General features: G+C 43.2%; 1 protein-coding gene across 1 annotated transcript in view; it reads right to left on the reverse strand.

The window, feature by feature from the left end:
• Window positions 1-3778: 3778 nt before the first annotated feature.
• Window positions 3779-12916, reverse strand: part of LOC106573447 (hepatocyte growth factor) — a 39908-nt gene continuing 30770 nt past the window's right edge. The window contains exons 11-18 of the mRNA XM_014148499.3: window positions 8714-8850; window positions 8530-8562; window positions 8320-8425; window positions 8077-8151; window positions 7816-7965; window positions 7604-7710; window positions 7358-7500; window positions 3779-7244 (exon numbers count right to left, since the gene is read on the reverse strand). Coding sequence (XP_014003974.1) covers window positions 7065-7244; window positions 7358-7500; window positions 7604-7710; window positions 7816-7965; window positions 8077-8151; window positions 8320-8425; window positions 8530-8562; window positions 8714-8850 — 931 coding nt within the window. The 3' untranslated portion in view covers window positions 3779-7064. The remainder of the gene's footprint in view (window positions 7245-7357; window positions 7501-7603; window positions 7711-7815; window positions 7966-8076; window positions 8152-8319; window positions 8426-8529; window positions 8563-8713; window positions 8851-12916) is intronic.

Below are 12916 nucleotides of genomic sequence, written 5' to 3' on the forward strand. Positions count from 1 at the left end.
GCTAAGAAGCTATTTTGACAATTGTATTTTAAAACAATCACAGTGAGGTACTTAATTGTTACCCAGAAATGATTTGAATTTGAGATAAAAATGGCTGCATTGGACCTTTAATGCTACATCAATAGATTCAGCATTTAATCCCCTCTCCCTCTCTATCTCTCCCTTCCCTTTCCACCCCTCCTCCCCTCTTTCTCCCTTGGGTTTCAGTGTCTCTCAGTCATGTCCCTGTTTAAGCGTTTTTTGGATGCAGAGTGGGTTATGTGGGCCATGATGTGGGTGCAGGGCTATAAGAGCAGCCAACATTAAAGACACAGTTAGGGAGAGAACCCTGCTCTAGCTCAACATCACTGCTGTGACAAACACACAGTCCTGAGCCAAAGAGAGCCCTGAACGTGTGTTCCTGTGTGTGTGTGTGTGTGGCTCAAAGATATTTAGGTCTTATTCATCCTTCACATATTGCCTGTACGCTAGCACAGCCCAGTGGCCACCCAGTGTCTCTACAGCAGAGTTCCATAATGACTCCACACATGCAGTAGTTGTTGGCCTATAAATAGGCTAGACGGGTGATCCTTCTCACAGCATTTCAGTCTAACTAGCTTAGAAATAATACCATAATTTAGGATGCAACTGAGGAGGGTTTGACCAGCTTCTGCAGCTCGTCCGCTATTGAGGTAAAACATGAAATATGTCATTTCCATACTGGGAGTAGGCTAATGATGAGATACACTTCAGGCAGCTGATTCACAACCAACTGTAGACTAGCTTACTCAGCCAACAACCAGCCCCAAGATACGACCAAAGGGCGCTATTATTCCTGACGTTGTTTGACCTCTGACGTCCCAACTCAGCCTGCCCAGTGGGTTATACACTTGTGTCCCCTGCGACCAGCTCGTACATAAAACATCCTCCATTCAGGGTGCAAATATGTTGGTTTTCTCCTTTACTATACTGAACAAAAATCTAAATGCAACATGTAAAGTGTCGATCCCATGTTTCATGAGCTGAAATAAAAGATTCCAGAAATAATCCACACGCACAAAAAGCTTATTTGTCTAAAATTCGTGCACAAATTTGTTTCAACCACTTTTAGTGAGCATTACACATTTGAAAAGATAATCCATCCACTAGACAGATGTGTCATATGAAGAAGCTGATTAAACAGCATGATCATTACACAGTTGCACCTTGTGCTGGAGACAATAAAAGACCAATGTAAAATGTGCAGTTTTGTCACACAACACAATGCCACAAGTTTATATATTTTTTACCTCTTTTTCTCCCCAATTACAATCTTGTGTCATTGCTGCAACTACCCCAATGGCCTCAGGAGAGGCGAAGGTTGAGTCATGCATCCTCCGAAACATGACCCGCCAAACCACGCTTCTATACATCCACCCACTTAACCCGGAAGACAGCTTCACCAATGTGCTGGAGGAAACACCGTTCAAATGATGACTGAAGTCAGCCTGCAGGAGCCTGGGCCGCCACAAGGAGTCACTAGAGCGCGATGAGCCAAGTAAAGCCCCCCTGGTCAAACCCTCCCTTAACCCAACCCAATTGTGCACGGCCCTATGGGACTCCCAGTCACAGCTGGTTGTGACACAGCCTGGGATCGAACCTGGGTCTGTAGTGACACCTCAAGCACTACGATGCAGTACTTTAGACCACTTCGCCAATTGATGTCTCAAGTTTTCAGGGAGCGTGTAATTGGCATGGTGCCTGCAGGAATGTACACCAGAGCTGTTGCCAGAGAAATTAATGTTAATTTCTCTACCATAACATTGTTTCAGAGAATTTGGGAGTACGTCCAACCGGCCTTATAATCTCAGACTACGTGTAACCAAGAAACCTTGGGACCTCCACATCTGGCTTTTTCACCTGCGGGATCGTCTGAGACCAGGCACCCAGACAACTGATGAAACTGTTGGTTTTCACAACCAAATAATTTCTGCAGAAACGGTCAGAAACCGTGTATGGGAAGCTTGTCTGCACGCTCGTTGTCCTCACCAGGGTCTTGACCTGACTGCAGTTCCGTGTCGTAACCTACTTCAGTGGGCAAATGCTCACCTTCGACGGCCACTGGCATGCTGGAGAAGTGTGCTCTTCACGGATGAATCCCGGGTTTCAACTGTACCAGGCAGATGACATCGTGTGTGCGAGCGGTTTGCTGATGTAAACGTTGTGAACAGAGTGCCCCATGATTGTGGTGGGGTTATGGTATGGACAGGCATAAGCTATGGATAACGAACACGATTGCATTTTATCGATGGCAATTTGAATTCACAGAGATACCGTGAATAGATCTTGAGGCCCATTGTCATTCCATTCATCCGCCGCCATCACCTCATGTTTCAGCATGATAATGCACGGACCCATGTAGCAATTCCTGGAAGCTGAAATGTCCCAGTTTGTCCATGGGCTGCATACTCACCAGACATATCCTCCATTGAGCATGTTTGGGATGCTCCGGATCGACATGTACGACAGCGTGTTCCAGTTCCTGACAATATCCACCAACTTCACACAGCCATTGAAGAGGAGTGGTACAACATTCCACAGGCCACAATCAACAGCCTGATCATTTCTATGCAAAGGAGATGTGTCACGCTGCATAAGGCACGCTGCATGGTGGTCACACCAGATACTGACTGGTGTTCTAAACACATACACTGCATCGCTGTATCTGTTCCATTATAGCAAATGTGAGAGCTCGGGCAGCGCCATTGAGGCTATCTCCATTTTGAAGTAGTATATTTTCTTCTTTTTCTACTTCTATGAGTTCGCAAACAAACTGAGCGGGTGCATACTGCCACCTGGAGTTTCTTCTTTTACTACTTCTATGAGTTGGAAAACAAACTGAGCGGGTGCATACTGCCACCTGGAGTTTCTTATTTTACAACTTCTATGAGTAGGAAAACAAACTGAACAGATGCATAGTGCCACCTGTAGTGTGTTGTTTAATGGGTATAAAGCCAAGGTTGGCTGTTTACAGCCAGCTGTGGTTATGGAATGTTCATGGGTATAATTCATTGGCTGATCCCTCCTGGTGACCTGGATGGAATTATATGATCCTTCCTTAACAACTAGACGGGTGGGTTGTTTAGCAACAAAACCGTTGCGTGCACAACTATGTGGCAAAACAGATGGGGTTGGCTTAGATTGTTGACAACATGTAAACTATATTTTGTCTCCACATATTTATTGAAAACCGAAACACATTTTCACAATGAGCACTTGTTGTCTCTCAAATACATTGTTACAGTTCTTTGTTAGCTAGCTAACAATATTTTTGCCATATTAGCATAGACTTCACATGAGTCAAAACACCACAAAACAAGACATGGTATCAATGATAATGAGTTGAAACGAGCCACCATAGATTCCTCACATGGCAGCTTGTATAATTTTAGTGACGTTGTCAACCAACCCGTCGATAGGAAGTCCCACCCAGTACTTCAAAATGGTGAAAGTCCTCAATGGCGCAGCCCATGCTAAAATATGTTTTTTGGGCATTATAGTTCTCCATCTAGATCTATGGGTAAACAACAGACTGCTGCAACCTGACTGAACTCCATACGCAACCTCAGGAAGTAGAATTAGCCACTAGCATGGTGTTTTATTAAGACATATTTTCTACATTTTAATCTTGTTGCATTGGGACATCACGGGGCAAATGTTGTCAGGAATAATAGCACCCTCTGACAGACCTTGAGGCTGGCCAACAATTTGCTCCCAGCTTCTTCTACAGTAGGCTACACATTCAACGCAAAAGCAAACATCCACAAAAAATCCTTTATTCCTTTATTCCATATAAATTTTTATTAATTTATCAGACGCTATTATCGGTGTTCAGCAAAGTCTCGGTGAAACATAAGATATTACAGTTTTTAATGTACCGTTTGTAGGATAATCTTAATCGCAGATTGTTTAGTTTGTTTTCCAATGATAGCACATTGGCCAATAATACCGAGGGTAGTGGCGGTTTACCTACTCATCTGTGAATTTATACAAGGCACACCGCCCTCCTCACCCTTTTTCTACGTCTTTTCTTCACACTGACAGTGATTTGGGCTTTTTCTTGACAAAGCAGTATATCCTTTGCATCGGACTCATTAAAGAAAAATCTTTGTCCAGTTCGAGGTGAGTTATTGCTATTTTGATATCCAGAAGCTCTTTTCGGTCATAAGAGACGGTAGAAGCAACAGTATGTACAAAATGACTTGCGAAAAAACAAAATAGCACAGTTGGTTAGGAGTCCGTAAAATGGCAGCCCTCCCCTCCGGCGCCATTATTATTGTTGTTTTATTTGACTTACAGTAGTGAGTGCATACATTTTCATACTTTTTTTAAGACATTAGCGCCTACCTTTTTATTTTCTTGTCCCATGTATGTCAGCGTTGGAGTTTTCAATGTGCATTACAGACCTATGTGAGATATGCGTCAGACATCTTCCTTCCATCCTTTGATGGATTCTTTCTGAATCGAATTGAATAGACACCTGTTAGAAGCCTACTGTTATAATGCCTGGTTGTGAACACATCAAATTCTCGCTGAAACATTGAAATTGAAATTAGGCCTAATGATTGCACTCACAACCACCTAATGCAAATTAAATGAACAAACTCATTGTATGTGGGTATGGTAATATACTGTAACACTAAAATATAAACACATTAAAACAGTATTCAATGATTGACTTACAGATACATTAAGATAGGAACACGGTGTACTACAGGTATATCATAGTACTGTAATATTGACATGGAGTATTCAAATTAAAAACAATATATGAACATTAGCCTATAGTATACATGTACATATAATGTAATATTTACAACCTTGTATAGCAGCATAAAAAATTCACATCACACATATACACACAGACACAGAATGCAACTTCACTACATTTACAAATACACCCACATAAACAATTAAAGCTATAAAGTAGGGGTTACTTGTTTGAGGGACCACTCACATTCACAGGTGAAATAGTCAGATCAATGTGTGATAGAGATAGAGGCTAATATTCTCACAATAACACTGAACATACAGTAGCCAACAGCTCCATTTTGATAACAGTTTGCGGTGACAGATTCTGTGAAAATTCATTTCCAGAGTAGATAGTTACTGGATGTCTGCCAGAGGCTGAGGGAGGTGAGGGAATATAACTCACTCTGATAGAATTCACAGATCCCACTCGCACACACACGCACATACAAACACACACAGACACGTAATCAGTCATACTGATTGTGTGTGTCAAACAGAATACATCACTGCAGGAAGAGAGAAGGGGAGAATAGATGACAAGGAGAGTTAAAATTGATAGAAAGGAGAGGGAGAGGGTCCGAGGAAACTGGAAAGGCTTGGAGCTGCATACCCTTTTACCTTTACAATACATACACAGAAATAAAACATATATACACATGTATTTACCTTCAATGGCTTCATATTGATCTTTCCATGTTCCTAAAAAGGCCAACGTCCCCATCCTCTCACAGGTCTATAAGACCCATATCACATTCCGCCTGTCAGATTTACACTCAGAAAACTATTTACACTGAGACACTTATAGGCATAGTATAGTATAATGCCCTCAGATGTACAGAGCTGGGTTGTTCCACAAAAAGAGAGCCTTTTTCTTCCCTTTGATATTAAAGTAGAAATGGTGCACCAGTATTGCATTTTAAAAGTCTGTTACATTAAATGAAGTGCCCTTTAATATAGACCACATGGAGAATTCAATATGTCAATATATTCAATATATCAGATTTTTATATAAATAAAGACTTGATAAAGTCAGCATTTTTACATGTTTTTTCATGAACCCTCTGTGACTTCTAGGACGATTTTTAACCCACTTAACCACAACATTTCTCCATGTTTTCCCCATCATTGTAAATCCCTAGTTATGTTTTTGCTTTGTAAAGTCATTTCTGAAGATTATTATTTATTTCATGTAATTTGTGATTCATTTACCTCTGTCCCTCATTTTAAGGTCAAACCTGTTACGTGAACTGAACTCTAATTTTAATATGGTGAAACTATTCCTACATAAATATTTTAATCAAAAGAAACATTGAACATCTAATAGTCAAATCATAATGTAAAAGCAGGTGAGCTGGTTATACTCTTTTTGGAAATGTTCTGGTGTTTTGTGGTGGAAAACTGAGCCGGTCAAGCATAACACATCAACCCTGTTACCCATAGATAGACAGGCTCGAAATGTTTTAACAATTTAGAACATTTTGTGAAGCTGGCATTCAATTGCCACTCCCTGTTGCACACAACAAGCTTCCATCCCCCTTTCACAAGGGTTTTATGACTGATTTAAGATGAAATCATCAACCCTTTTTTTATTTAACCTCTTGAGATGGGGAAATGTTTTATTTTTTAAGTTGAACATGTGCTCTTTGTGGCAGAATGTTAAAATTTTGTCAAATTAAATGTTTTACACTTCTCAAAAGGTGGAACGACCCAGCTGTATTTTAGATCCCTTGACAGTGCCCTACAGAAGCACACTACAGAAGTGGAGAGCTACTGCTACTTTTGGTTTTCAGTATATTCAAGTAACGTCCGGAATCAAGTGTATTCCCACTTTTACCGTCTTATCTACAGCGTCTTTCTGACTCCAAACCTTACCAGCTTCAGGACATGGTCGTTGGCCAACCACATATCCACACATCTGTTGCCCTTAGTAGCATGTTTGTAACAATACCTATTTATATTATCTAAAGATCAATCCAGCAGTCTTATCAACACAATTATGTTCCACTCCGCAGACATATAGAAGCCCATGATGAGTATTTTAGCAGTCCAGCATCAAGTCTGGAGTTGCATCTGATATTTACAATACGGCTGGATTTTCCCCCCTTTCAAATGCACAAGGACTCAGCTGTTCCTTACTGGACTTACACAACAATGTGTCTATATCAAGGTGGTTCTAGTTGGTCAGATCAGGGTAAGGGTCAGGATAGTATCTGAAGATCTTATGGATCCACCGGTTGTAGGACGTCTCAAGGTTGGGTCTAGTCTGTAGTTGATGATGGGATAAAGGTTTGTCTCTAGTTGATCTGAGGTTCAGGGTAGTGTCTGAACACCTTGTGGATCCACTGTGTGTAGAAGGGGATGTTGATGAAGATGCCAGGGCGGTTGGCACGGGCACAGCCTCTGCCATGGACACTGACCCCCACTATGACCCTGCTCTCTCCTTCCTGGCACACCAAGGGGCCGCCATAGTCCCTCTGACGGAGCGAGACATAAAACATACGTTAGTCAGTACTCTCCTGGTGAGAGCAAACTCTGTTCAAGTGTTTCAGTGCAGAACATTTCATTAGCAGTTCACCAGCCTACTTACCTCACAGACCCCCTCATCCCTCCTCCCCCCAGCGCAGATCTTGGTGTCTGTGATGTGGAGGTTCCCTCTGTGTTGTTCTCTACACCTCTCATTACTGACCATGGGCAGATGGACCACCTTCAGTACACCCTCATGACCCGTCCCTGAGAGAGCGAAGGGGGGAGATTTTGATCAGTAGAGCTAATGAATAACCAGTTCCTTATCTAGATGATAAAATCTGATGGGTATGATGGTATGTGTGTGTACCTTTGGTTTCGCCCCATCCATACATGCTACACATCGTACCCTCAGCAATAGAGCACCCAGCCACTGGCAGCTGAATGGTGTGAACACTGTCTGCAGGGAGGGCAGGCCTTACAGAGACAAAGACATAATCATATCAACAAAAAGTTACTTCAGGAGTAGAACACTATGTAAACCGACCAGCTGTGTTTGTATATTTCTGTTTATGCACTCACTTGGCCAGCCGTATGAGGGCCAGGTTGGAGCCCTCGGGACCACAGACCACATGGGAGATGGAGACTTCCTGTCTGAAGGAGTCGTTAGGAGCCGAGCCACGGAGGTCTGACACACCCAACCACACACGGTACTCACTCAGGTCTGGAACACTGGGTGGAGACAGGTAGATGTAAGTATAGTAAAGAAATAGGTACAGCGGAAGAAAGGAAAAGAGCTAAAAATAAATATTGAGAGGGAGAGAGAGAGAGAGGTCCAGTTACCATGAGGAGAAACACTGTCTGTCAGTGAGAACCCACTCCTCCCGTATAAGAGAACCTCCACACCAGTGACTGGACCTGGTGAAGGAACACAACACACATGATATCACACACTGGGGATGGATCTTCGCTAACTCCAACACTGGGACAGATGGTCTATACATCTGACACAAGAGCAGTTTACCCTCTATATAATACAGAGATGCAAAGCCAATTGTGTGTCTATGTGTGTTTGTGTGTGTGTACCCTTTCTGTATGCTGACCATCCAGCTTCCGTCTGTAATGGCAATTGGAGCTCCTCCTACTATCCTGGTCCTCTTATGAATGAAACACAACACCTTGGACACCTCCACTGACAAGTTGAGAAAGAGGAAACTATGTTGAAAAAACATGGTTTACCCGAAGAGGTTCAAGATGAAAACATGAAAACCAGAAGGCGTGAGTTGAAGGACTGACCTCTCTGTGGAATGGTGTTCTCTGATGGTTCACCTGTATGACAGAGGATGAAACACGAGGTCTTAGTGACAACACAGTGATGATGCCACTACAGCAGTTGTGTGTGTGTGTGTGTGTGTGTGTGTGTGTGTGTGTGTGTGTGTGTGTGTGTGTGTGTGTGTGTGTGTGTGTGTGTGAGACTCACATAGTTTGATGCTGCAGTAGTCCCAGGGTATAGCAGTGCTGTTAGTGTAACACCAGGGGCCGTATGTATCTCTGTCTGGGTTCCTACAGAAACTCCCCTCCTGTCTGACAGTCAGCACCGCCGCATCTCTGTCACCACTAAACACACGCAAAGAAGAAGCGTAGAGTTTATATAACAGTGTAAGAGATACAGTCAGCCTAGCATATTGAGCCTACCACAGGTGTGTATGGTTTCTCACTGTCGTTTTCTCTCCCTCTCTCCCTTACATACACCCACACACCTCCACTGACAGAGAAATGATCGTAATGTTTGGAACGTGACCAACAGAATTCTTTCCCAGACATTCCTGGATGATAAGAAGAGGGGAATTCAGAGGAGGACCCATCACTGACGCACAGCGAGTGTGTGTGTGAGTGTGAGTGTGAGTTTGAGTGTGAGAGAGGGATGATCCCTCTGAGTCTCTTTAACATAAACAATAAACCGCTGATCCCTGACTAGGGTTGAATACCGGGAAATGGGTTACCGAGATTTCCTGCCCTAACCCACTTCCTTTTCACGGGATAAATAACTGCGAGAAACTGGTATATCATAATAATTATTTCTATGAACAGCATGATGTGAAATGGAACTGTTCAATTATATGCAATGTCTAAATCTGTCTTCTCTATGGCCTTCTATCTGCATGCTCAATTCTCGAGTGGCACAGCAGTCTAAGGCACTGCATTGCAGTGCTAGAGGCGTCACTACAGACCAAAGTTCGATCCAAGGCTGTATCACAACCGGCCGTGATCGGGAGTCCCATAGGGTGGTGCACAATTGGCCCAGCTTTGGCTGGGGAGGCTTTACAAGTAGGCCGTCAGTGTAAATTAAAATGTGTTCTCATTAACTGACTTGCCTAGTTAAATAAAGGTTAAATACATTTAAAAATCAACGCGCAGGGTGGGGACAGACAGCTCGTCTCAGTATGAGCGCAGTTTACAATGCATGTATCAGCTCATCATGGTAACTTTTTTTCTGTGACAGGTAGGCCTACATTTGCTGCAGCATCAGCCACATCACTCTTGATACAAGTTAGTATTCGACGTCCGTCCATGCCTGAGGACGTCGGGAGATGATGTGGAAACCGGCCACTAGATGCAACAGTGAGTGCTGTTACCTTCAAGTAGGTTTCAGTTGTAGACGGGGATAGGTTTCGGTTGTGGACAGGGATGGTGGATCTACCTCTGATTCCAAAAGTTGGAAGTTCGAATCCAGCGATAGAAAGCCTTTCCCAAACCTTAACCCTTACATTAACCATTCAGAGTTAATGCCTAACCTTAACATTTCAGAGTTAATGAATAAACTTAACCCAAACCTTAAAAATGTTGAGTTAATGCCTGTACTTAACCTTAAACACTTTGAAATTTGATGTTTGCAACAACCTCGAAATTTGACATTTGAGAAACATGGATGAACGTCTAATTCTGAAGTGTGACTTTGAGAGCTGGTTGGCAGCATAGATTATGCTACTGTAATAAGGACCGAATGCGCATCTAATTTACACATCTCCATCTGGCTTTCGGGGGTCACCTTACCTTTCTAATTGTAAAGACTTTTTCTTTTGTTAAAACAGTCTATCACTCGAACATCATTGCTTTAAATCAGTGCATAAGCAAGCACACTATCGCAATCTTTCTCGCAATCTTTCTCACCATCAATTGCTTTAAAATTGCCTACAAAACAGATAATACTGTTCAAGATTCATATATATGCACTGATATACACTGCTCAAAAAAATAAAGGGAACACTTTAACAACACAATGTAACTCCAAGTCAATCACACTTCTGTGAAATCAAACTGTCCACTTAGGAAGTAACATTGATTGACAATACATTTCACATGCTGTTGTGCAAATAGAATAGACAACAGGTGGAAATTATAGGCAATTAGCAAGACACCCCCAATAAAGGAGTGGTTCGGCAGGTGGTGACCACAGACTACTTCTCAGTTCTTATGCTTCCTGACTGATGTTTTGGTCACTTTTGAATGCTGGCGGTGCTTTCACTCTAGTGGTAGCATGAGACGGAGTCTACAACCCACACAAGTGGCTCAGGTAGTGCAGCTCATCCAGGATGACACATCAATGCGAGCTGTGGCAAGAAGGTTTGCTGTGTCTGTCAGCGTAGTGTCCAGAGCATGGAGGCGCTACCAGGAGACAGGCCAGTACATCAGGAGACATGGAGGAGGCCGTAGGAGGGCAACAACCCAGCAGTAGGACCGCTACCTCCGCCTTTGTGCAAGGAGGAGCAGGAGGAGCACTGCCAGAGCCCTGCAAAATGACCTCCAGCAGGTCACAAATGTGCATGTGTCTGCTCAAACGGTCAGAAACAGACTCCAAGAGGGTGGTATGAGGGCCCGACGTCCACAGGTGGGGGTTGTGCTTACAGCCCAACACCGTGCAGGACGTTTGGCATTTGCCAGAGAACACCAAGATTGGCAAATTCGCCACTGGCGCCCTGTGCTCTTCACAGATGAAGCAGGTTCACACTGAGCACATGTGACAGACGTGACAGAGTCTGGAGACGCCGTGGAGAACGTTCTGCTGCCTGCAACATCCTCCAGCATGACCGGTTTGGCGGTGGGTCAGTCATGGTGTGGGGTGGCATTTCTTTGGGGGGCCGCACAGCCCTCCATGTGCTCGCCAGAGGTAGCCTGACTGCCATTAGGTACCGAGATGAGAACCTCAGACCCCTTGTGAGACCATATGCTGGTGCGGTTGGCCCTGGGTTCCTCCTAATGCAAGACAATGCTAGACCTCATGTGGCTGGAATGTGTCAGCAGTTCCTGCAAGAGGAAGGCATTGATGTTATGGACTGGCCCGCCCGTTCCCCAGACCTGAATCCAATTGAGCACATCTGGGACATCATGTCTCGCTCCATCCACCAACGCCATGTTGCACCACAGACTGTCCAGGAGTTGGCAGATGCTTTAGTCCAGGTCTGGGAGGAGATCCCTCAGGAGACCATCCGCCACCACATCAGGAGCATGCCCAGGCGTTGTAGGGAGGTCATACAGGCACGTGGAGGCCACACACACTACTGAGCCTCATTTTGACTTGTTTTAAGGACATTACAAAGTTGGATCAGCCTGTAGTGTGGTTTTCCACTTTAATTTTGAGTGTGACTCTAAATCCAGACCTCCATGGGTTGATAAATTGGATTTCCATTGATTATTTTTGTGTGATTTTGTTGTCAGCACATTCAACTATGTAAAGAAAAAAGTATTTAATAAGATTATTTCATTCATTCAGATCTAGGATGTGCTATTTTAGTGTTCCCTTTATTTTTTTGAGCAGTATATATATATATATATATATATATATATATATATACAGTTGAAGTCGGAAGTTTACATATACCTTAGCCAAATACATTTAAACTCAGTTTTTCACAATTCCTGACATTAAATCCAAGTAACAACTCATTGTTTTAGGTCAGTTAGGATCACCACTTTATTTTAAGAATGTGAAATGTCAGTATAATAGTAGAGAGAATGATTTATTTCACCTTTTATTTCTTTCATCACATTCCCAGCGGGTCAGAAGTTCACATACACAAAATTAGTATTTGCTAGCATTGCCTTTAAATTGTTTAACTTGGGTCAAACATTTCGGATAGCCTTCCACAAGCTTCCCACAATAAGTTGGGTGAATTTTGGCCCATTCCTCCTGACAGAGCTGGTATAACTGAGTCAGGTTAGTAGGCCTCCTTGTTCGCACACGCTTTTTCAGTTCTGCCCACAAATGTTCTATAGGATGAGGTCAGGGCTTTATGATGGCCACTCCAATACCTTGACTTTGTTGTCCATAAGCCATTTTGCCACAACTTTGGAAGTATGCTTGGGGTCATTGTCCATTTGGAAGACCCATTTGAGACCAAGCTTTAACTTCCTGACTGATGTCTTGAGATGTTGCTTCACTATATCCACTTAATTTCATGATGCCAACTATTTTGTGAAGTGCACCAGTCCCTCCTACAGCAACGCACCCAGACAACATGATGCTGCCACCACCGTTCTTCACGGTTGGGATGGTGGTCTTCGGCTTGCAAGGCTCCCCCTTTTTCCTCCAAACATACAGATCGTCATTATGACCAAACCGTTCTATATTTGTTTCATCAGACCAGAGGACATTTCTCCAAGACGTACGATCTTTGTCCCCATG

The sequence above is a fragment of the Salmo salar genome, chromosome 16, assembly GCF_965601325.2.
Source record: "Salmo salar chromosome 16, fSalSal1, whole genome shotgun sequence".
NCBI classification, from domain to species: Eukaryota; Metazoa; Chordata; class Actinopteri; order Salmoniformes; family Salmonidae; genus Salmo; species Salmo salar.